Here is a 25646-nt window from a genome sequence, read left to right as displayed (position 1 = left end):
CTCCTGCAGCAATTGTGGGTTGAAAAAAACGATATTAAACTAACACAACTATATTTCTGTTCACAGCTCGCTAGTACGCTTCTCCTCGCTAATACACTTGTCCACTCTATGACTATACCATCAGAGGGTGTGAGTACGCTGACGTTGCTGAAGCCTGCTAGAAGGCTTTGATTTCGCCAACTCAAAACGTGATTGGTTGAAGCAACAGTGTCATAAACACTTATTTTTTGCGTAAAGGGCTTGCAGAACCGATTGTGCAACCGATTGTTGCCAGACCCCGGCCTGGCAACAGATAATGGCTGAAATGTGATTGGTTAAAAGCTTTAGTATGAAAATGCATGTCTGGAAGCGGCAAAACCAGGAGAAAAGGTACAAAAGGAAGTAAACAGACCATTTGGAATTATTTAATATGTATTCACGGACAAATTTTAATTAACGTTTGTGATTCTGATATTTTTTTGGCCAGCAGAGAAGGCCTTGCAGGCCCTGACGGCCCACCACTGGTATATATATGTAGTTATACATACTTTTTTGTACTGTTTTTGTTTTGGTGGTTGACAAGAGCATTTGATCTGGTAAAGAGAAGAAGGTGCCACCAGACATTAGAAAAAAGGGATGGGTGGATTGGCATTGCTATCAAGACCAATCTAAACTGCTATTAGTATAGTGATGAGATCTACTTTTAAGTTTCAGTTTCCCCTCACTACATTTGGTCAAAAAAAAATCCATTGCATCATATCAGATTTGCAAACAAACCCCACTTCTCTTACCTCGCTCATACTTGATTTGGCTCACCCCCTCCTCCCCTGCTATGCTATTAGTTCTGGTGTGGCTTGCTGGCTGCATGAGAGGAAGAGGAGCACCGTTGTGGGTTATTATAGAGCTGCAGACAAAGATAGTTTAGGCTTAGATGTTTGCAACAAAAATATGCTTGGGTGGCAATTTTATTGTCATATTTACACATTGTTATATTTTTTATGAACATTGTTATTGTTTAGGAACAAAAACTGAACACATCTCCTAATTGAGGAAGTAAAACATTTCTCAGCACTGAAGTGATAATTTTGTCGAGTTGCATATTTGTAGTTTAAGTTTGCTGATAAAATTGCAAATATCAAGTTATTGAATTGTCTTCCTTTGTTTTGTTATCATAAACATGATCAACTAATTAAAGGAAAAATCACAGTCATTTTATGAACATGTAAATTTCCATTTAAATTTGAAACTTAAATCTGAAACAGTGTAGAACATATATTACATAAGGAACACTTTTTTTAATAACCAAAAGTTCCTGGTTTGATTCTGTTTCTCCTAGCCTGTCAAAGCTTTGCTGAGCAAGACACTGAACCCTAAACTGCTCCCCTGGCCCTGCTTCATTGCTGCCCATTGCTTCTGGTTCATCCATGATGTGTTAAATGTAGCGGACAATTTCCAACAAGGGATTATTTATTTAATTTATACTTTTCAAAAATAGGCATAATGGTTTCATGGCTCCACTGGGTATAGGGCCAGGATTGATTTCCTTACCTGTGGTGATCTCACAAATGATGTTTACAGGGCAAAACATTTCTTTTACAATGAAGCTGAAAAAAGTGAAAAAAAAAACCGAACAAAAAGCAAAACACCTCAATAACAGAAACATTTTGACCAAAGAGAAGCCTTAAATGTGCTTAACAAAAGATACACTTTATTGCAAACATCCTTTGACATGATCATCTAATAAACCCGAATCATCACTGTTGTTTTTACAGTGACTTCGCATGAAATCATGTGACTGACTGCATCACTGTTTCTAAGTCAGACAGCTAAAGAAGAACAGAAGAAATTGCATATTAACAAACTTCAAACACATACATATTTTTGTCCGTTTTCAACTATGCATCATCTGAAGTCGAGCAAGCATGTGATAATGGTTCACTAATAGGAAGAAGTATGGTAGGTCCTTCGTAGAGGAGTTTGGGATTGATGACACAGGCACTGGCTCTGGGAGTTACTGTGGGAGTCTTTTGTCTTGTGATCTGTAGATTCATAGGAATTGTTGACCGCTGGCACTCTGTCAGAGAGCTGACAGATGTGGCATTCAGGAAGGAAACTCGTCTTGCAAGTCGATTTCCCAGAGCTCGGAGGGCCAGTTTGCGCACCGTGCCAGATAACAAGAAGTACAAGATAGGATCCAAACAGCTATTGAAGGCAGACAATAATAGCACCACCTCATTGGTACGGTCCATCAGCTGCATGTAATCATGGGATAGCCCTTCGCTGACCTGGGACATTATGTATATTGGGCGAAAGGTGTGATAAGGGCCAAAGCAAATTATATAAACAAAGAGCACAAAGAAGGACTTCTTGGCAGTTTGCTTGTATCGCACTGCATTTGGAAGGTCTGGGTTATTCCGTGACACTCTTAGCAATCGGAAAGCAACTTTTGTATAGGAGACGATGAGCATCAGTAAGACAAACCAGAACATCCCCACTACCACTGCATTGAAGTAGGCTTTGCGTTTGCCTTGGACTGTCAGAAGTTGCTTGTACTCAAAGCAGTGGTTATCATCCAGTTTGTGCAAATCGGAAGAAGTTAGGATCACAGCTGTTACCCCTGACAGACACCACAATGTTCCACATGCCGCCCAACTCCATGGTAAGCTGTGACCACAAAGTGTCATTCGCCACACTCTCTTTACTCTGACATTACTCTTTAACCTAATAAACCTGTCCAGGCTGATAAACCCAAGTAATGTTATACTTATATACATGTTAATATAAAAAAGATTCCCTACGATCTTACAGGCAACTTGTCCAAATACCCACTCATTTTTATTGACATGGTAAAAAACCCTGAAGGGCAAGCAGGCGAGGAGGAGCAGATCAGCCACAGCACAATTGATGAGGAACACTTGCAAAGAGTTGCGGCTGGCAGAGAGGAAGAAGAAAACCCATAAGGCGAAGAGGTTACCAACCAGACCAAAAAGGAAGAATAGCAAATATGAGACTGCTAGCAGCAGATGGAAGGTTTTATCAAATGAACTTATATTCTGGTTTGTGATGATTGGTGATGTTGAGTTGGCAGAGGGGGAAGGGGAAGAAGTGAATAGATGGGCTGACTGGAAAACCAGAAGTGTTGAAGCAAATTCTGTGAAGGAGGTATTTAATGAGAGTGAAAAATTGAATGGGAAAAGGGAGTCAGATGAGAAGTATGTCATTTTGTCAGATGGGCAATGTCTTCAGAGCCGTTCAATCTTGGAATCTCTGAAGAAAATGAAATGAAAAACAAATAAGAACAAGCATATGAAAAACACACACGCAAGAGACATATATGAAACCTACTCTATGAGTAATACAAAGCCAAGTGAACGAAAGGGGGATTTCACTTTAAAGGTCATACAAGTCATTTACTGTGAAAGAGGTCATACTGGTTCATTTAATGCTGTCAAAAGGGCAATATACAACAAGTGCATCTAGCCGTGTGTCATTCAGGTAATGAATACAGCAAAATCCAAAGCTAATTGAGCTTTTCATACCTGTTCACTACATTCACTTGACAATGTACTTTATATTGCAGGTTGTAAAGTTAGTATCTTTATATGTACACACATAAGTGTGGGCTATTATGTGCAGTTGCCATCATAATTCTGTTCTTAGATGATTTAATAAAGGTGGAATGCTCACCTTCAATAGAATTCAGTGCACCTGTATTTTCAAATGTAAAAAAATCTGCAGATGTGTGTTGCAGCAAACTAATCCAGTAAATGCGCCCCCCATCCAACTGTTAAAAACAGGAGGCAACAGTTCAATGTGACTTTTCGGGTAGAATAAAAGTTCAGATTCATACATGATAGATTCCAAAAGTAGTCTTTGCTCTTCATACTTTTTTTTTTCCTTCACTCACTTTTCTCTCAGTGCATCAATGGGCATCCCTTTTGTTCATCTTATCACAGTCCTTTTTCCCCTGCTCAGGTTTCTCTTCTCTCCGCTGGTTTTTAGTTCTTAATCCATATTCGTCAGTGTCCTCCTCTTTACTTGGGAACCCCTTACTTGCTCTCTTGAGATGTGACTGCTCATCTGGCACGCCTTTGTCTGTGGTTTTCTCTTTCCTACTCTCAGAATTTGCACTGCCTCCCCCTACGACAAGTGTATTAATACATCACACGCACACACACTCACACATACTCACACACACACACACACACACACACACACACACACACACACACACACACACACACACACACACACACACACACACACACACATACTGTTACAAGCTTCATCTGTCACTGAGCCTTATCTATTCACCACTGACTGAGAAATAAAGTGACAAAAACATGACTTAAACACAAATTTGCAGTCGAGAGAAGATGGTTTCCTGTTTCTCACCAATATTTTGGTCTCCCAGTCGAACTTGTGTAATCAAGCTATAGTACTCATCAACAACCTGCATTTTAGCACAGAGGAAGCATAGCAATACTTCTCATTCTGATTGTGGACTGCAAAGACATTTCACCTTTATAAAAAATATTGCCATAATATTTATTAGTAGGTTTTTTTTTAACTTTTTAAAGTTTCAGAACAAGTATAATGTATTTGACATGAGTTCACTTTACAATGTTCATCATATTTCTTCTTTTCTGTAGCCCCATTGTGTACTGTTGGCCTCAAAGGAGAACTCTGCACCGGTTAAGCTGGGAGGTTTTGGAGTGGCAATACAGCTGGGAGAGTCTGGCTTGGTTGCTGGAGGTATTTTCCTTTTTTAAATGTTCATGTCCATGGCCATATTGTAATGTGTTTTTACACATACTTATATAATCATTTTGCAATTAAATTGTTGCCCTTTTAACTTGCAGAGCAACTATTTATTTGTATATCCTATGCACAGTCTTCTCTTGATTGCGCATCAGAATGAGGAATTGATTCTTGTAAAGAAAATATTTTGAACACTGAACATTTTTGAGCATTATGAATACTGTGAACCCGAAACCCTTAATTGTTTCACATTATTCAAAATACCTAGGTGGGGGATTTTTAAGAAAAGATTTATACATGTTGTATCAACATAATGGGAAATTTTGTTTTTGACAAACAATGTGCACGTGGCAAATGGAATTTGAATGCAGGGCCTAAAAAGCTCCACAATCATTTTTGAAACGAATCTCCGGGTTTGTGCATCACATCCTTGGACTACACCTTTTTTTTCAGACAGTTACATGAAATATCAGCCTGTTAGCATGGATATAGTCAAATGACCATACCATTTTGCTAAAATGATTTCTGAAAAGTCTTCTTACCTTATTGGCATAACAATGTCATAAAGCTGGATCTGTACATTTATATGCCTATAACACCACTTATAACTTACATTTCAACGAGGAGTCACTACCTCGAAAAGCTAATCACAATTACATTTTGGTTGCTGTGTATTATTTTCAGGTCGAGTTGGTACCCCCCATTTCATGGCCCCAGAAGTTGTCAAGAGAGAACCATATGGCAAACCTGTGGATGTTTGGGGGTGTGGAGTTATCCTCTTCATCCTCCTGTCTGGCTGCCTACCTTTTTATGGCACAAAGGAACGCCTGTTTGAGGCCATCATTAAGGGGAAATACAAAGTGAGACCCTATGTGTTCACCGCTGCACTTACCCTGTATCTTGTATCTAAAGTAACAGCGGTCTCCTCTAAGTGCTGCATTAAACATCAAATACAAGGCTGTCCTTATTTGATTTATTATTGGAAATTCTTTTCCCTGACTTATTTTTTTTAACCTTTTCCCTTTTGATGTGTCCAGATGAACCCGCGTCAATGGGCCCACATCTCAGAGAGTGCTAAAGACCTGGTGAGACGAATGCTTATGTTGGACCCTGCGGAGAGAATCACTGTTTATGAAGCCCTCAACCACCCCTGGCTGAAGGCAAGCTCACAAGCAATATTTGAATATGTGTTTAATGTTTTTGTGTGGCTATTACTTGTTGAATGAAAACAATAGCTGCTTTCACATTATAGGAACTTTTTGCTGTTCCCAGAACCTTGTCCCCAAAACTGACATGTTTTTTCGTGCCTTTAGACAGAATCGGAACTAGGACTGAGAACCATTTTAGTTCCTACTCCAAGGCAGGTTCTTTCAATGGTTTCATCACCAAGCACATAGGTGCTTGGTGAGTGGTGGAACTCATAAGTCACACCCATTTTCATATATTTTTTCAGGAGTGCAGAGTAATATTTAAAAAAAAAAAGGATTGTAGTCACTGGTCAACTGGTTTCTTGCGACTTGCTAAAAAAATTGGGCAGAACCGGCAAGAAATGGACCAATGAAGTGCTTCTAGCTCTTCGAACCTGCTAGCGGAATATTAAAATATTTTTGCTCAGATAGGTAGTTACTTATACATAACTATTTCGTATAATGGAAGTAAACTGTTAACAGCAACACATTGCTTACACATAGGGAAAAACCCAAGTCCCATAAAACTACCCGTGATACTTTTTGCTAAATCAAAGCTTATGTTGTGGATTGAACACAGTTCACATGTGTTCATGTTTTTGTTTTGTATTATACTAATTTGGCATACTTGTGTGGTAAAATGCATTTAGGAGAGAGACAGGTATGCCTATAAGATTCACCTTCCAGAAACGGTGGAGCAGCTGAGGAAATTCAATGCCAGACGGAAGCTGAAGGTCAGCAGAGCACGAGACTCAACATTCATAGTCCTTAACACATAATTCACATGAAAAACATAATTACACTTTTAATAGGACTGGTGTCAAAGCTGTTGTTTCTTCATTGTATCCCAGGGTGCAGTGCTGGCTGCAGTTTCAAGCCACAAATTTAATTCTTACTATGGTGACCCTCCCGAGGAGCTGCATGACTTTTCCGATGATCCCACTTCATCAGGTAAACAACACAACAAGCCACTGACTTGCTCTTTACACACGTTGACACTTCTTTCAAGGCTTTCTGACACAAATGCTATTGGTTTCTGAAGGTCACATTACAAACTTCCAATTGAAATGATAAAATAGGGTATTTAAAACAAATTTCTTTTAGTGTCTGAGGTTCGAGAAAATGTACTTCTATAAACCGAAAGGATGTTCACTTTCTCGGGAGGCTTTTCTTCTTGTGATTTCAGTTCTGTTTTTATAATCAGCGGGTGTCTGTGTAGAACTTCCTGTTAAAATGTTCAGTCACTTTGCAACATATTCACATCCTTGTCTAAACCAAGGACTTTCACTTCCTTAAAATTCAAAAATAAACCTTGGATAATATTGGGTCATAAGAACCCTACAAAGTCCATTATATTATGCCATCATCCAATTATTAAGTTTAATAGTCTAGCTCTGTGCATCATCAGTTCAATTTATCTCATTGCCAAATAAACTTCAAAGTATTTCTACGTCTGCTGATGTCTTCAATTTGTTCCAGTTGTACTTCCTGCTTAAGTGAGCTTTGCGGTCACAGGGTCCTGCTCATGTTGCTGATCCTTGACTTGTATACTATTGTATGTTTTTGCAGCTTATTTATAGACAAAAGAGTGTTTGCTGAGTATTTTCTTTGCTGTTGATTGTTTTCCATTTACACTCAGTGCATCTCAGCTCTAATCAGCCCCTTTGTTTTTTCTGCTTTATGATATCTAAAGCTATTCACCTGTAGTTGGCTGATGACCTTATCTAAACTAATCTTAGCTTCTTTGTTTGGTGTTTTCCTGTTCTGCTGTGCCTAGGACTGTTAGCTGCTGAAAGTACGTACCATCCTCCATCTACCTTTTTGAATCTTAATGTATGGTTTTAACATGACACAATAAATGACATCAATCACTTTTACATTTGCACTTTCAACTCTTGAATTAAGCCAGGTGATATGGATTTCTCCATGTTTCCCCATGTCTTGTCTCTAATTTGGTCTGCATATCTTTGTTTGGCTTCATTGTGATTCTTTTTTTTTTAATTCAAAATTATTAAATAAATTATTCTGTACTAGAACAACAAGATGAAAGAGTGGAAGGCACATTTGAACTTCTTGCTCTGACTCAATGGGTGTTCCCTCAATTTTCTAAATCAGGGCTCAGACAGATGTCCGTCTCATTTCTGCCTGCACTATTGCCATTTATACATACCATTGTTTCTTATCTCAATTAATGGTAACCTACTGAATAAGCTACCTGTCTGTATTCAAGTGACAATTCCAACTCTGATACCCTCTTATCTACTTGCACTTGTAAATTCACATGTGCAACAGGAGTCCTGCATATAACAGGAGCTGCAATACTCACAAAAGCATTACATACAGTCAGTTTAGGGTTGAATAAAAGCAGGACCCTAATAGGTTATTCAATTGCACTCAATAGATTAAAAGTTAATTCTTACAGACTATAACTTCTTGTAGCATTTACATGTAAAATTGCAGACACCCCCCTCAAAAAAAGGCACATTTATCCTGCAAAGTTCATTTGACCTAATCCAAGTTCAATGCCCAGATTGGATGTTGTGCTAAGTTAACCATTGGGTGGTGTGTCATCATGTATGCACACGTTCAAAAAGACACCTGTCTTCTCATCTCTCTATAAAGAAATGTACAAATAGGCAAAGTACCCTAAACACTGGTGTTTCTTTACAGTTATAGTTACCGTATACCACTGAACTCATTATGATATCAAAGTCATCCAAAAAGAAATATACTCTGGTTAATATACTCTGGTAATATTACTTGGTTAATAGGATGAGAGCAGTACTTATTTACATTTGAATTACTGTTACCATGATTACTGCATCCTCTAATTATTTAATTGATCAGTGTGGCCATCTTAAATTGGGAAATGTTTGATTTAGACATCCTTATTGCTGAATTACTCGTATGTCCTTTTCTTTTTCACTTTCATACATTAAATTTAATTGTAGGCCAAATCTTTTCCTACATAAATTTTTTCTGGAATTAATTATAGGCTTATTTTTGTGCCCACTGGAAAACGCTCTTGTGAATTTCGACATTTTGTTTGTGAATTCCGTACAGGATTATGAAATGGCTCTTAAACCCTTATCTGAATCATTTCATATTGTTCATTACCTTCACAAATGTGATATCAACTCAACACCCCTTAATTTCAGTAACCTAAGGATCAATTACTGGGTTCATACATATGCCAAATAACACACATAAAAAAGTTATTCTATGATTATTTGTTTTGGGTTCCTCTTGTCCAAAGTCTCACCAATGATCAGCTTTACTTTGTGAAAGAGGCTCTGAATTTTAATCCTATTCACCGTTAAAGGCTATACATTAATCTCATATTACAGGCTTAAGTTCTTTTCATTCCTCTACACATCTGTCTCTTTCCCCTAATGTGAAGAAACTAAACACCTACTTTGTGACTTCATAAATAACTTTCTTCTGATATAGTATTGATGCCATTACCACTGTTTCTCTGGTTTTGCTGCATGTGTTGGCGATGCAGCAGGTACTTGGGGATAAATTGTTTTTCATTTTTGTGTGTGTTCTGTTGTAACCCTTTTTGTTCTTTTGTTGGTTTCTCTTCTTGGTTCCTTTTTTTGTGTGTTATTTGATATGTAATTGTGCCAGATGGTAAGTGTGTCATGTTCAGTGTTTGCATTTTGTGTAGTGTTGAATGTTTTTTCAGGCAATGCTATTTGTGTATTTGTGAGTGTACTTGAGTGCATGTGATATTGTCTATATTTTAGAGTATAACTGATATCTGTGTGAACAGGGGCAGTATCACAGGTTTTGGACAGTCTAGAGGAGATTCATGCTTTGACAGACTGCAGTGAAAAAGACATGGACTTCCTCCAGAGTGTCTTCCAGGATCAGCACCTCCATACCCTCCTAGATGTGAGTAAACCACAATGTCATCATTGTCAAATCTTGTTGCGGCAAAGGGATGTTGCGTCCTCATTTCTGAAGAACAAGAACTGAAGGAGCCTCTTGGATGAGAGGTGAAACGTCTTCAAGAAACTAAACAAATCCCATAATAAAATTAACATGATTTTTGCTATGTTTGAATGACAGAACCACCACACGAGTATGTCCCCTGCCTGCTATACCAAAAATAACCACAAGCTGTCGCAACCATCTTCATGTCGTTCGATGTCTCCCAAACAATGCAGGGTTCACTGTTTGGGGATCACACTAATAGTGTTTTATCAAATGTGTACATAATCAGGGGGGCCTAACCTTGCTTGTTTTTGTTTACTGTTTCAGCTTTATGACAAAATCAACACCCGGTCATCCTCTCAAATTAGAAATCCTCCCAGTGATGGGGTGCAGAGAGCCAAAGAGGTGAGGGAATAGAAATGCTCGTTCAGACTTAGAAACCACATGAAGAAGTAATCTAAAAAGGCAGATATGTAGAACATGCAGCTAATCCATGTCACGTGTATTTAAGTTTACTTAAATACTCTATAACATTTCTGTGTTCTAGCAATGAAGTGTTGACTAGAAAGTGAACATTATTCTTATCACTGTCTGTTTATCCCCAGAGGAGTTCTTGTTTCAAATTTCACATCTCATTCTTGCTCTCTTTCTCCTCCAGGTATTGGAAACTATATCCTGTTACCCAGAGAACATGGAAGCCAAGGAGCTAAGGAGGATCCTTACACAGCCACATTTCATGGTAGGAAAATGCAACAATTGGCAGCATTCTTATATAGTTTGACTTTTATTTCAGTTTTGAGCACTGAAGATGTGCAGGTGTCTTAGCTAACAACCTCCTGTGTTGGAAGTAGGCTTCTTTTCACAATCCATGTAACTCCCTTGCCCTCAAAGCTGCTTAGTAGCTGATCTGTGCAAGCCACTGGGCGGGATTGACAGTAGAAAGGAGTTGAGAAAAAAACATAGCAGCAGGAAGAGCCAAAGATAACACGTTAGGGCTCCTGTCCATTACATCGTGTACTTGCAGTACCACTTCCATACCAAGTGCTCCTGCAATACCATCCCGAGTCGAATGGCTAAAACTAAGCTGAATGAAGAGGAGCAATTGTGGACTATTTTTGACCGATTTGGAAACTACAGGTTACGGTGGAAGAAATCGGGGGGATTTCATTTCAAAGGTGTATTATTTTGTTTTTTTTGGATTGTCTTGTTTACAACTCTCAAGCTCCCTACCATTTTAAGAAATGTTTGTTTGGATACAACAATTATTAAGGCTAATGTGCAGCATAATGTATACTAATGAGCTATACTCACATGCCATTATTTTACATGTCATACATTACGGGGAAAGTTATTTTTCGATAAACTGACAGGCATGTCTTGTGTTTGGTTCAATCCAATTATTGTGTCTTGTACTTTGACCTCAGCTTCTGGCTTCTTCCTGCCATAGAAATTTAACATGCTGCCATCAGAAAGTGTTGCATATAATCAATTCTAGGCCACATTTTTAATTCTTTTTCCTCATACATTGTTTTTCCCCCCGGGAGTGAATGATTTAATTTGTATAACAATATTTGCGCTCACTTCCTTTTAATTTCATTCTGCACTTGTATTCTTCACTAATTTGTTGTCGTTCTGCGGGTAAAAAAGCTACTTTCCAGGATTTCGGTTCCCATTCTTATTTTTTTGGAAACAGTTCTCTCCTGCTACACAAATGTTCTCGTTAGTCATAGCTTCTCATGCCAACTGTCTGTAAACATGACTATCATATATCTTCAGCAAGCATGTTGTTTCTGACAAGCAGGTGAGAACATTTGTAAAAGGTATGTCGTAGAGATGGTGGTTAAAACACACATGCCAGTGACATGATCAGTGCCCAAAGAGGATTATTGTAAGCCATCCATACTCACACGAGCACTGAAACTACTGTACCTGTGCATCTGCTTGCTAGCCTTGCTGGCAATATTCTTGGAAACTGTTCTTTTTTTGTTTTGCTTTGCTAATATTTTTACCACTTCAAAAGATTTCTAATACATTTTAACTACATATGTTCAATTACAATTATAAAAGCTTGGTCTCTGGGCAGAAAAAAAACATTATATAACATTCATGATTGTTTCCCTATCTAGGCTCTACTGCAGACTCATGATGTGGTGGCACATGAGGTCTATAGTGATGAGGCACTGAGGGTCACCCCACCACCCACCTCACCGTACCTGAACGGAGACTCCCCAGACAGTACTAATGGAGACATGGACCTGGAGAATGTTACTAGGGTTCGCCTGGTTCAGTTTCAGAAGAACACTGACGAGCCCATGGTGATTAGAAACAAATGACTCAATAGTGACAGAAAGTTTTCACACTTGTTTTCTTATTTGACTGATCAATACATGTTCTTTTACCATATTGTATATGTCCTAAACTGAAACATGCTGGCAAGTTAAATGTTGTTATCCACCTGTCACATATCATGCCTCCTCCGTCCCACGGTTACATATTCCAGTTTTCTATTTGTCCTCCAGGGAATTACTCTTAAAATGAATGATCTCAATCACTGTATTGTGGCTCGAATCATGCATGGAGGAATGATACATCGACAAGGTAAACACTTGTTATAAGAACCCAGATTTAAACTATTTCTTTATATAATAGCACAATACACATGCTAACTCTTTCAATCTGTCAGTGCTAGAATAGAATGGAATAGAATACAATGTGCCTTTAATCGTCCCACAATGAGGCCATTTCATACAATGGGAACATTTTTGAAGTAATTAATTCATGTTCCGTAAACATATTATCAAGCACATGTCTACAAACTAGGTGGAACAACAGTTGCTTTAAAATGGTCATTTGTAATGGTTTCACTATTTTAAATCGCAATTACATATGTCTTTCTTCAGTGAGCTGTGTTTTCTTTGGAGCTCCTTGACCTCCATTTTGAAGCGTTGATGTCCCAATACTCAAGAACCTTTTTTTGTCTCATTTATACATTATTTCTCCATTTCAGGCACTCTGCATGTTGGAGATGAAATCAGAGAGATTAATGGAATCAGTGTTGCAAATCAGACAGTAGAACAACTCCAAAAAATGCTGGTAGGTCACATAGAATCTTCATGTATGTAATGGACTTTTGGTAAATTCTCTTTGACCGCTGTGGTGGAATGAAACACCTCATAGTATAACGTTTTGTTTTACTTGTAATGCCAACATCAAGCTATCGACCATTATTAAGATGGGAAACACTTTCGCATTCACTTAGTTGTATGTTGTTTAAAAGCTGACATTGAAAAACTGCCTGCTTTTCTTACAGAGGGAGATGAGGGGTAGTATTACCTTCAAAATTGTACCTAGTTATCGGTCCCAGTCAATGTCTTGTGAGGTATGGATTACAGAATGAAAACACACACTTACTTACATTTTGAATATTCAGCAGAGGAAGAATACATGTCTGTTTTTATGCTGCAGAAAGAGTCACCGGACCTGTCCAGACAGTCGCCTGCAAACGGTCATGCAAGTGTCAACAGCTCCATCCTGGTATGTTCTTCCTTTCTGATGTAGCAGAAAATGTATATACTCACACACACACACACACACACACACACACACACACACACAAATGTCTATATATATATGTATATATGTATGTATATGTATAAATACATATATACAGTATATCATATGTACATATACGTATACACACACATATATATGTATATATATGTGTGTGTGTATAAATATATATATATATATATATATATATACACATACATACATGCAAATGTGTGCGTGTATATATATATACCCACACACACACATCTTGTTTTTTTTTTCTTTTTTGTTGTCAGTCGGTTGTAACACATAATTCAATCCAAAATAAAGCAAACAGTCAGTTTCACAAGGTTGATCTGTTCAACATTAGGAAAATTATTATTATTATCATTTTTTTTATTAATGGGTTGACTTGCCTTATATTACTTTTAATTCGTTTCATCTAAACTAGGACCTGCCAGCAACGATTCAACCAAAAGGCCGTCAGGTGAGTGACCCCACACCTTTTTTCATATTGCAAGCCCTCTCCTCATGTGTCTTTGGTTCCTTTTGCCTCATGCATGTCAATTGATATGACCAAACCTCAATCTGTCAAGTCCCAACTCGTGTGTTCTGAATGATTGTGTTTTTCCATCTCAATCACCGCTATCACATTTTTCATCAGATTCTTCTTTTTTAGGCTTTGGCTTCCCTGGAGCACTGGCAAGGATTCCTGTACAGTTTATAAATTTTGTTGGGGGACTTGATTAGTTATCATGTACCCTGAAAGGCATATTATATTTGTCCAATCATTTTCTAGTTAATGCTGCCCTTCTTAATCTGATGCTCAATATGTTCCATTTCTTGATTTTGGCCATTTGTCTCTTGCATGATGTCTTTATCATGCTTGAGGGTGACACACAATGCAATACAAGCAATATAGTGAACTAAAAAATCAGCACACAATTGTGGGTCCGCCATCATACCTCCTTTTATTTTTTTCCCCACTACGTATTCTACTGCATGATATGTGTGTAAGTATGTGTGATGCTCTCAACTCCCTAGATCTCCAGACCTGCTATCAAAGACAAATTGTCCATCAAGGTAAGAGTGCTCCAAGTGGACCCTTGTAGAAATAGATCCCAACTCCTCGCACTCCCATCGCAAAGCTCAGCACCTCATTGTAGTGGTGTTTAGAATCCATGCTAGCTGTCCAAGCTGAAGTCAGCAAATGTATGGATGTATGCATATGAACTGTTGATGAAATGGAACCTGCTGCCAGAGGTGCAAAGTAAAGCCCCTTTTTCATTTGCTCATCATATTAATCTATGTCAATGTCTGTGGCCTTTCTTGCTTCAGCATAGATGCTTGTGTATTTTGTTTATTCATTTATTTTTTCCCCACCAGCTCTCCATTTCTAATTTTCTTTGGGATTCAGCAGCGAGTCTACTTTCATATGGACAATTTGAACACCCATGGTTTCTCATATAATCTCTTGATCACAGATAAAAATCTTTACAATTGGGTCAATATCCCAACATGGTTTTTCCCTGCCTTGTGTTAACAGATTTATGTACGTGCTCAGTTCGAATATGACCCGGCAAAAGATGACCTCATCCCATGCAAGGAGGCGGGTATTCGCTTCAGGGTCGGGGATATCATTCAGATAATCTCTAAGGATGACCATAACTGGTGGCAGGGAAAACTGGAGAATACCAAGAACGGTACAGCGGGTCTTATTCCTTCCCCTGAGCTACAGGAGTGGTGAGTAAGACGTACATTTGTTTATCAGCTCTGAATTTCAGTCTGGCCTTGGGGGGGGGGGTCGCCCCATCATCACAAGCTAACAGCTTTAAGCTAATTTAGACTGCTGCAGTATAATGCATGGTAGTGTATATCTTCTTTTTCAGGCGTGTGGCATGTATAGCGATGGAGAAGACAAAACAGGAACAGCAAGCTAGTTGTACTTGGTTTGGCAAGAAGAAGAAACAGTACAAAGACAAATACCTTGCCAAACATAATGCAGGTATGCAGCATGTATATATATTTATGTATATATACATAAACCTGTTAAGGATACATGTAGGAGTGCAACATCACCAAGAGCACTGTGTGAAACCTACTCGAAACCTTTAAGTCTGTCGGCTGCCGTTGGATGACAAAATAAGACCAAAAAAAGTTGTATTTTGAGAGCCTTGCTTGGATTCACTAAGTTGTACTTTTTAAAATCCAAAGTTAGCAATGAGCATGTGAATTAAACAAATAAACCACTGTGAATTGTCTGTTTCAATGTCCATTATGTTTAACTGCTGCATGCATGTTGCATTCTCCTTTGGACTTACCTTTCCTGCTCCTATTTCAATTTTGTCCCAAATAGCAGTATTTAAATTGTTTGTAATTCTTTTTTTTTCTTTTTTATTTTCTTACTGTTTCTTCCTATTAATCCTTCCACTACCACCCTCTGTCCATATTTCATGCTGTCTCTCCCCAATGACATGGCTGCATGTAAGTAACTCCTGATAGCTGTCGTACAGATCCATTGTTCAGTCCGTTTCAGCTTTTACTGTATATTGCTTGTCCCTTCCCAATTTCTCCTTGAGCTTTCAATAGTAGTGGCAGGCTTGTTAGGAGTTGCTGCGGTTGGTTTTTATAAATGAGATTCCAATCTTTTATACATTAATCAGCTTAGTGATGTCAAGCTGTTTTTGCCCCTGTTCTGACCAAGGATAGTAGAAATAAGCAGGTATTAATGCTTTCTTAAGGCATTTGACCATGAACAGGTCTGTTTGGGCATTGTTTGTACCTTCAAAAACACATCATGATTAATATTTATCTTTTTAGCATTGTGTCCCCTCTAATTGTCTTTATTTATTGAGATATATGCTACTGTGTGGTTTGCAGGTTAATCTACTGATTTTTATAGCTGAAGTAGAGCCTTGTTGTTGATCATTTTCACAATAGTTTGACATAATGATCTTTACACCATAAGCATACATAAGCTTCATTTAACAAATTATGTTTCTTTGCTCTTCACAGTATTTGATCAATTAGATCTTGTGACGTATGAGGAAGTGGTGAAACTCCCGTCCTTCAAGAGGAAAACACTTGTCTTGCTTGGTAACTAGATGGGTCTGGGGTGGGGTTTATCATAATTTTGAGCCAAGATATAAAATCCTGATATCATAAAGATGCATGCATCCCAGGGCCAAAAAGCAATGGTGAAAGTTTTAGCTGCCATTCACGTTACCAATTATACATGCTAAGCCTACGATTCTAGAAGGTCTTCCATTTTATGATCTAACTGTTCATTTCTTAAAAGTGTTTGTTTTAACATTGTTTGTTTAACCTTTGTTTTATAGTATAACTGAAATAAGGAACCTAAATATTTAATAAAGTCCTGATTGAAATGTATTAATCCACAAAATATTTAAAGCTGCCATTAGTACATAAAGCAATACGTCCCACAAGCTCGAAGGATAAAACATAAAAGATTTGGATGGTATTTTAGAATATTGTCGAGAACACCATGCAAAGCATCTCCGCAAGACTTTCGTTGTTCTTCTCAATGTTCACATTCAGATTTACAGTTTATGCTTTTAGAACTATTCACATTAAATCGGATTTTTAAATATATAAGTGATTACAAGTAACAGGAATTATAGTGTTAGATAATTAGAGTGAAATATTTACACCAACTATCAAATTGCATCAAACAAATTGTCTCAAATTTTCCTACTAACCAGGAATTTATACAAGGATGTACCATCAGGGAAGAAACAAAAGAGGACACCCCTGGACATGATAAGGAAGCGCTTGCGACTTAAATTAAGTTCATACAGGACCATAATAGAATGTGGATTTTATTTTCAGAAAACAGACTGTTCTGCTCTGATTTGGGGTGACATTTGGTTTAGGGCGTCATGCAAAATGTGTGTGTCTAATTTTGGTTTACGTGGAGTTTCTTCTGCACATTTATGCAATAGTTTTCTCATTCGACTGTTTTAAATTTGATTACATTTGATCTCTAAAACTAATGTATTGGCCCAATATTTATTATTCACCCGAAAACTTCCAATAGAGTATTCTGCTAAATTTTGGCTATTTCCCATACCACTGCAGATATTTTCTTTAATCTGCCACATTCTACAGAGAGAAATGGCTTTCCAAATTAACATGCCATAAAGATAATAACATGACAAAAAATGTAGGAATGACTCACTTTCAAATTCCATTATCGATTTTTATGCTCTTGTGTATATCACCAAAATAACCAGGTGTTATTTACCTTCCTTTTCTGTTCATGCAGGTGCACATGGAGTTGGAAGGCGGCACATCAAAAACACGCTCATTACGAAACACCCGGACCGTTTTGCATACCCCATTCCCCGTAAGGAACCATTATTTCATAATAGGGGGAACAAAGTGGAGTGTTGTGGTTGCAGGTGTTCACTTTTCAAACCACACCATAAATAGCGCTGCACTTTCCCACATCCACATGCAAAGTGAATTGAACTAGTGATTGAGAGTATCAGGGGTGCTCAATATAAAAATTCTACTTTTGTTGTTCTGGTTTTCTTACATATAATAATGCACACGTTCTTTGTAATGTTAATGTGCTATGGCTTATTTTGCCAATTCAGTCATATTCTTCTTCTTCTTCTCTCGGCTTTTCCCTTCAGGGGTCGCCACAGCGAATCAACTTTCTCCATCTCACCCTATCAGTCATATTCTCTACATCAATTTTTATATTGTCACAGGAAGACAGACTGTTATATGACACAGAAAAACAGTCTACAATCTAACTCCTTCTTATATACAGTACTTCCTACCTAAATACAAAAATTAAAAGTTGATAGCAGAATAAAAGAATATACCTAAAATGCATTTAAAGGCATGTATGTGTAGTCGTTAAGTCAGGTTATAATTCTAGTGTGCTTGCAGCTTGTGTATCAGTCTATTGTTCTGTAGCATGGATGGGAGAAATGTCCTCAAAAAGTCTTTTTCCCTTCCTTTTCAAACTAATCAATTTAATGCATTTACAAGAACCTTGATTTCTGTTGGATGGCTAAACGTTGATGTAAAATGAGATAAAAATGCATGAGTTTTCATTCATCTACATTTCTACTCTGCTGTTTCTCCAACTGCTTATTTATTGATGAGACAGATACAACACGACCCCCTAAGAAGGACGAGGAGAATGGAAAGAACTACTACTTTGTTTCTCATGACCAGATGATGCAAGACATCAGTAACAATGACTACTTAGAGTATGGCAGCCATGAGGATGCCATGTATGGAACCCGGCTGGAGACTATTAGACAGATCCATGCTCAGGGCATGATTTCTATCCTGGATGTTGAGCCACAGGTAAAATGTTTTTTTATATATCAAGATTTTTTTGAAATATGCAAATAATTAAAAAATGCTGGCGTTTTGCACAGCAGCTTACTCAAGAATAACTGCATCGAGATAACCGGTACCGGTAACCGGTACTTAACTGGTACTGTAAGGTCAAGAAATACAATCCTTTTAAATGCTATTGAAAATGTTTACAGTGAAAGTCTTGTAATCTGTGGTCTACATGTCACAGTTTAATCCCATCATCTAGCAGAGGGTTTTTGGCCTTTGGTCATTAACAGTCTTTAACTCCAAATCAAGTTAATCTTTTATGACCCCAATAATGTTTTTTTAGTGCCACCAAAGCCATTTACAAGTACTTTGTAACTCGGATAGAAAATTTTGAGAAGGTACTTCAGCATCACGGAAAATGCAGTGTCATGTAACACCTTTTTACTCTTTCTTATTATTTTCATTTATAATATCATTAATTGAATTTAAAGGTCTCATTTTGAATAAAAACTCTCTCATCAGGCTCTAAAGATCCTCAGGACAGCTGAGTTTGCACCCTACGTTGTCTTCATTGCAGCTCCAACTATCACCCCTGGCATCACTGAGGTACATACAAAATTCTCTCTCACCCGAATCCGAATTTAATTGCATGTATGTTGCACATTAAACTTTTGTTTGGAATTCAAACAAAGCCTCTTCAGAAATCACCATTGTTCATGCTTTTGTCAAGCGTCTTTTTCCGATATGAATCATTCGCTTGCAACATTTCTGTTTTTAACCTTTACTTGAAGCATGTTTGCATTTTCTCTGGCATGCCTATTTTTATTTGCTCTCGAGGTTCCAAAGTGGTGCAGAAAACTGCCTGTAAGTACCAATGAAAGTGTCGCATTCAGTTTACGTTTGGATTCTATAGGAAAGTATTCTAGCATCTTTGTCCATCTGTAGAAACAGTGTCTTTTTCCCCTCAACATCTTCAAAGCCCCTCCATTCTACATAGACAAGCATCTTGTTAAATGTATGTTTTCTCACTGGTACAGCTTTATGGATCAGTGTCTCCACGGGCCAACCCTACATGTAATTTTGTATTCCTCTGTTCTGCTGGCCAAATTCAAAAGATTATGGTGATTTTCTCACCAACAATGCCATTTCTGTGTACAGTAGCCTACTGACAGACCAGAAACGTCAATGCATTTTGGCAAACAGAAAAAAATAGAATCCATGTGTACAAGGTGAAATGTTTACTAGTTACTCTGATTCTTCACCGGATATTAGAATAGAATTGAAAAGAATATTCCTTTAATCGTCCCAAAGTGGGGAAATTTCACACAGCAGCAAGTGGATAGTGCATTAGGTAGGTAGTTAGTAATGTGCAAGCACTTAGATATATAACATTAGAAAAAATGTAAGATTAGAGAATAAAAATAAAGATAAATAATAAATGATAATTAAAGAATACAAACAATACATAAATAGTATAAACATATGCAAAAAAGGCAACTAACAGTGTACAACCAACAGTGTTACATGCTGTAAGCATGGAATAAATGGGTGAATGAAAGAAGATTGCTCATTCACACGACACGGTTCACAGTTCACAAATATTCACTTTTCTCAGCTTTCTGTCAAGCAACAAAATGATCAAAAGTGGTCCTTTCTTTCCATTTGAAAAGTAATCATGATTAAAAATAATTTACCTCTCACTCTGAGTATTTCTGCGGCAGAATGGGAAAGCGCATGGAGCATTACAGTAAAAACTCTTGCTTTATTGGCCTGTCTCTTTTTCAACACTCTCCAGGATGACTCCCTTCAGCGGCTCCAGAAAGAATCAGAGATGCTTCAAAGGACATACGCTCACTACTTTGACCAAACAATCATCAACAATGAAATCGATGACACTCTCCGGCTGCTGGAGGAGGCCGTAGACCTGGTGTCCACCTCTCCCCAGTGGGTCCCTGTTTCCTGGGTCTACTGATGCACAATCGCCTGCATTTAGCTCATTGTCCCGAATGATCTCTCTCTAATCCATTACGGATACTAAACTTTGTCAAATCATGTCTCACCAGAATCACTCATTTCTATAGATAAACTTTTGTCAAAAAAAGAGGGAATTGAAGAAACTAATTACTGACGCCTCTTTAAAGAGACTTCATTCTGCCTCTACCCTCTTTTCTCAAGAGCCTCAAAGGCATGTTGTTGTGTACATATATACATATATACATATATATATGATAAAAATCTAAATGAGTATGGTTCTGTCCTTATATAGTTAAGGGGTGGGGAGTGGAGGGGCAGTGTGTTAGATATTTTGTACTTTTCTTTTGTAATAGATGGATGGATGGCAATATTGGAAAGGCAATAGCGAGCATGACTAAAAAGCAGTCTTATGTGGGTGTGTGTTGATCTTTTACGGCACTTCTTGTGGTACTGTGTCCTCCTCTCCAATGTCCTCAGCTTGTGACAAACAAGCTGAACTTCGAAGCACATTAGAAGCTGCTATAGTGGCAACAAGCAACTCCCTCAGCTCCAAGTGCAAGTTTGAGTGAAGCATAAAGCACAGAAAACTTGGCAGTTTCTTTCTCCCAAACCCATCCCCTATTATTTATTTCACCGGCCCACAGTGCCTGTTACTTTAATGAAGCACACTGCATCCCACTACGATGTCTCTACCTGTGTTGATGTAGCCTCTACAACTCAACTTCCCTTTCAGCCTCAGAATGTCTTTGTTTACATCTCAGTTTGCACATTATGGACAATGAATAAGACTCGTACCACATCATGTCCCCTCACGTTTTCATTTTGTCTTGCCTACTCTCCTGTTGTCTTTAACCCCCCTATTACTTACATGAAATGCCACCGCAGTGGTCACCAAACCAGGAATTTCCTTCTCGAAGCATGGTCTGCAGTGAAACGTCAATGAAATTCAATGCAAGGAGAGTAGCAGAAGGACAAACTGCCTCAGCTCCCGGTCAGTAAAACCTCTGGCAGATCCTTGGTGTCTCCAAGGCAGAACTCTACAATATTCTGTTCACACCTAAACATTGAGCCATGCCCGCTATGAACAAGTGTTATGGAAAGTTTATGTGTGAGGGGAAGGCCTTGTGTTGTTGGGTTACATCCATTCTTAAAGCCAATGTTTTTGAACTGTTAACTGTTGTCTTAAAAATAATAAGAAGTTTCTTGTTTTGAGGGAGAGAAAATAACTAAATTTTGTGTGTAAATGTTTCAATGGTGCGTACGTTATATGAGTGAATTACCAAGAGCCAGTGTATATTAACCTTTTAAAAGAAGCTCAGTATGTGACATGACCTCTTCATACTTTAACAGAAGTAGTACAATGTTGCCTCGCCAACAGAGAAATCTTCGAGGCAGGCCAATCATTGTAGGGGTTTAAATATAAAAAAAAGTCAAACTTTAAACTGAGGTTGCTTTGGTGCTACTTCAGGTAAAATGTATTCATTTCAAGTCCTGTGTACATTGCAGATGACAAAAGCAGCTCTTCTGTATGAAATGTTTTTTTTTTCTTTTTTTTGTTTGTTTTTTTTTCATTTAAAAAAAAAGAAAATCCTTTTATGTGTTTAAAGTAACCTGCCTTTGTCTTCATTTTGATTTGAGATGTGTGAGTGCGAGCGCATCACGGTAATGCTTGTTTTACAAACAGACAAACAAATATAACAGGGATTTCATAACATGACATCAGAGAGAACTTTGTTTTTAAAGGAATAATTGAAACACAAACAAATCTAATGCCTATTACCTAGTAGGTCTCGTAATAGCCAAAGATTGGTGTCTTGAATTTTTTGGTAATCCATTAATGAGACACAACTATGTAAAGCAACACTAAAGTCGATGCCATGCCCGTAAGTAGAGTTATGAAAGTCTGCATAAAACCAGATTCTACTAATAATACAAAGTTATATTATTTACAGTAGTTTTATTAGACTACTCAACAAGGTGGAGTTAAAATGGTTGAGTCTCTGCTTAAGTAATACAGAGCATCTTTTAAATGGATTTCTTTGTCTGTTTTGTAATGATTCTAAGCAGTTTTCAAGGACAGCCATGTTTGGTCATTATAAAGAAGCGTAAAGCCTCACAGGAATCTTTTCAGGGTTCACTGATTTAAACCTGGACTTAACTGCTAAATCCACACTATGCTGGGAGAATTCAGTCCCCCACGCAAGATAAATAACATACAGGTATTATAATTACCCAATTATGAAAAGTTTTGTTTTATGGGTTTTATGGGCACAAGCAAAAATAAATAGCAATAAAGGAAAGCAATTCAGTTATTGAACACAGTATTGTTATGCTAGTCTTTTTTATATGATTATCGTTTGAAGATGAATGAAATATTTAAAATCTGAATTACATGCCCATATCGTTTGGAAAAAATATATATATATTAAAAAGTATCACAAATAGACAACTTTTAGAGTTGAAATTAGGAATGGTGCACACCAGTGATGCTGCGTTGAATTGATAGTTAATATACTTTATACTATACACTTTGTATTAAAGGTTTCTGATGGGTGCATCCAGCCTTACATCCCATACATCCCAAGAGATAAAGCGGTATCTTTCTTTGTGACACTCAATTTTCTCCTCAATGACAAGCCCAATTAAAAGGTAAATGACTGCTAGAGAACAGCTCTGTGGTGAGCTTAAATGGAATTCTTTTTAATTAGAAAGCCTGTTTCCAAGCAAATCCTGCTCCATAGGGGTTGTGTTTTTTCTGAAGGTCTGAATTTAGCATTGAGATTAAAACAATTTGGTCAACAAAGTATGTTCTCATACTTTATCCCTCTTAAAATTCAGTTTCTTTATAGTCCTGCTCTAGATAATTACTTACCAAGCACAACCAACATGTTTCTTTTTGCATTATATACAAGATGTGCATAGCCATATCTGTATTACAACAGAATGCAACATTATTCTTTTTCCATTTGACAGCTGAAACCTCACAGTCTCCTCATAGTATTCACTTCGACCAATGTTATGCATTGGCCGCAACTATATTTGAGTTATTTAAATAAATACAACTAAAAGTAAGATAGATGTTCACCGTAGTCCTGTTGCGAAAATGTTATTTACTACTTACTGATTAAATTCATGACCTGTGCCAGATGTTAAACTGGATAATGTGTAGATATATTTAATAATTTGGCGAAATTGGATTTTCTACATATTGAAAAATGTGATGCATAATCGTATGCTTTACATCCAACCAAAAGCTCCCTTTGTTAAAAATGTTGATTTAAACAATGTAATGGGAATTTAAAAAACTTTTTATTTTTATTTTTGCAAATGTATCTATTAGTGTATACATTAACGGGATTATGTTCAAAATCATGATGAAATGCTAGGAGTAAATTGAGTTGGCAATTGAAAGAAACTTAAAGAAATATTGCAAAATAATAACATAATCTAAAGACACCCAAATACATACAAAATTGTATCACATTTTTATCAATTAAAAACAATTACCAAAAAAATATCTACCTCTATATGTAGGAAGTTTTATTATTCATTCATTCAAGTTTCATATCTGACCATGGTATTGTGTTACACTTGTGATTTGATGTAAAAAAAAAAAAAAAACAACAACCTAGCTATAGCTTCATGTTCACTTTTCTCAAAGTACAAAGCAAGAATGAATTAAGATTAGTTTTGAATGCAAAAACCCAATCATTTCTACTTTACTGATATCTAAATGTAGTATCAGCCATTTTTGTTGTAATTTTTCAGTGAAAGTGGTTCAAAAATTTGACAGAAGGATGAAATGTAAGAGGGAAGGTTGCATGAATAGTTGGTGTACCGTTGAGAGATGCTCAAGGTTAAGCCCGTCATTTTAGATAGGATATTATGAGCCAAAAGGTGACTATTTATTTCACCAGAGACATCCTTGATTGAATACCTTCTGGATGAAAGGGGCCTTGTTTCTAGCCTTGTTTCTTAGACTCCATTCACAGCACAGACATCTTCTGTAGTTTGCAAAGAATGGTGTTTGATGAAATACTTTGGCTCTAAGCTCAGATAAGTCACGGTGTCTCCTGGTCATGAACAGGGTGCTTCGAGCAGAGATAGTAGGAGATGGAGGACTAGCATATGAGAGATCAATAATTGGCATCCTTGTATTAATCACAACATTGCAATATTTATATTTGCTGAAGGCTGTTCTTTTATGTATGATGGTTCGGTTAGGGCTCTGGTGATGTTCGACTAAAAACAGTTTAGCCACATGAATGTGAAAATCTGGGTGGGCAATATAGCTATTTGTAATGTGCCCATAAAGATTTACTTTACCATTCCCAGGGGGAACACTACTCTTACATGGCATGTCTTACTTGATATCTGCCTCTCATGTTGATTCTTAAATACAGCCTGCAAACAGACAATGCAAAATTAAAACACTGAACAACCAAAGATGTCATGCGCCACATGGCAGAAAAAGAAGAAAAATCCTGGGGTGGGGGGGGCACATCTTAATTGCATTTTGTAAATTCAGAAGGTATTCTTTCAGATTCCATGCAACTGAAGCAAAACACCAGCTTCCTGTAATGGCTTTTCTTTATGACAATTTAGTTTTGACAAAGTTATGAAGGGCTCCAATGGAAAGATCAGACTGCTTACAGAGCTCATTTACTGTTAACACAAAAACATTGAAATCCTTCAGAATTGAGCATATTTATACAGCTCTGATAATATTTGTATAATCATCATGTCTCTTGACTATTTTTTTCTTGCTGCCTTGTTTCTATAGAAACGTAGTCCTTTGCCGGTAGACACGTCTGGCCTTGGAATGTAATTACGCACCCAGGGCACTTTTCAATTTTATGTAATGCTGCCACTTTAAAACACACAAGGAAATGGACGCGAGCTCACGTCACATTTTACAGAATTAAAACC

The 25646-nt window shown here is 37.4% G+C and overlaps 2 protein-coding genes across 15 annotated transcripts in view; one reads left to right on the top strand and one right to left on the bottom strand.

The window, feature by feature from the left end:
• Nucleotides 1-22323, top strand: part of LOC147233363 (peripheral plasma membrane protein CASK-like) — a 39668-nt gene extending 17345 nt beyond the window's left edge. The window contains exons 6-29 of one of the 12 annotated variants that reach the window (XM_086148083.1): nucleotides 4632-4734; nucleotides 5425-5600; nucleotides 5778-5900; nucleotides 6578-6661; nucleotides 6779-6878; nucleotides 7705-7722; nucleotides 9703-9824; nucleotides 10194-10271; nucleotides 10525-10605; nucleotides 11993-12181; nucleotides 12386-12464; nucleotides 12874-12959; nucleotides 13177-13245; nucleotides 13332-13400; nucleotides 13867-13902; nucleotides 14460-14498; nucleotides 14962-15158; nucleotides 15305-15420; nucleotides 16431-16511; nucleotides 17701-17781; nucleotides 18559-18761; nucleotides 19266-19349; nucleotides 19581-19607; nucleotides 20539-22323. In XM_086148083.1, coding sequence (XP_086004209.1) covers nucleotides 4632-4734; nucleotides 5425-5600; nucleotides 5778-5900; nucleotides 6578-6661; nucleotides 6779-6878; nucleotides 7705-7722; nucleotides 9703-9824; nucleotides 10194-10271; nucleotides 10525-10605; nucleotides 11993-12181; nucleotides 12386-12464; nucleotides 12874-12959; nucleotides 13177-13245; nucleotides 13332-13400; nucleotides 13867-13902; nucleotides 14460-14498; nucleotides 14962-15158; nucleotides 15305-15420; nucleotides 16431-16511; nucleotides 17701-17781; nucleotides 18559-18761; nucleotides 19266-19349; nucleotides 19581-19607; nucleotides 20539-20715 — 2418 coding nt within the window. In that variant the 3' untranslated portion in view covers nucleotides 20716-22323. Of the gene's footprint in view, nucleotides 1-4631; nucleotides 4735-5424; nucleotides 5601-5777; nucleotides 5901-6577; nucleotides 6662-6778; nucleotides 6879-7704; nucleotides 7723-9699; nucleotides 9825-10193; nucleotides 10272-10524; nucleotides 10606-11992; nucleotides 12182-12385; nucleotides 12465-12873; nucleotides 12960-13176; nucleotides 13246-13331; nucleotides 13401-13866; nucleotides 13903-14459; nucleotides 14499-14961; nucleotides 15159-15304; nucleotides 15421-16430; nucleotides 16512-17700; nucleotides 17782-18558; nucleotides 18762-19265; nucleotides 19350-19580; nucleotides 19608-20538 lie in introns of all 12 variants that reach the window. The other 11 variants (XM_086148084.1, XM_086148082.1, XM_086148093.1 and 8 more) reach the window with 11 other exon arrangements.
• Nucleotides 1704-4155, bottom strand: LOC147233364 (putative G protein-coupled receptor 34). 3 transcript variants are annotated; one of them, XM_086148095.1, is made up of 3 exons: nucleotides 3866-4155; nucleotides 3667-3763; nucleotides 1704-3246 (listed from the first exon to the last, which is right to left on the bottom strand). In XM_086148095.1, exon 3 carries the CDS (start codon nucleotides 3198-3200, stop codon nucleotides 1875-1877), a length of 1326 nt encoding a protein of 441 aa, XP_086004221.1. In that variant the 5' UTR covers nucleotides 3201-3246; nucleotides 3667-3763; nucleotides 3866-4155; the 3' UTR covers nucleotides 1704-1874. The 3 variants fall into 3 exon arrangements, with proteins under 3 accessions (XP_086004221.1, XP_086004220.1, XP_086004222.1); XM_086148094.1 differs by having other exon boundaries at nucleotides 3887-4155; XM_086148096.1 differs by lacking the exon at nucleotides 3667-3763 and having other exon boundaries at nucleotides 3887-4155.
• Nucleotides 22324-25646: the final 3323 nt, after the last annotated feature.

Source organism: Fistularia commersonii, chromosome 6, assembly GCF_037954325.1.
Source record: "Fistularia commersonii isolate RoL2024-O1a breed Wild chromosome 6, RoL_Fcom_v1.0, whole genome shotgun sequence".
Classification (NCBI taxonomy): Eukaryota; Metazoa; Chordata; class Actinopteri; order Syngnathiformes; family Fistulariidae; genus Fistularia; species Fistularia commersonii.
This window is presented reverse-complemented; position numbering and strand designations above follow the sequence as displayed.

Coding starts and splice junctions, on each gene's coding strand:
- LOC147233364 (XM_086148095.1), bottom strand. CDS start 3,200: ATGACATACTTCTCATCTGACTCCCTTTTCCCATTCAATTTTTCACTC.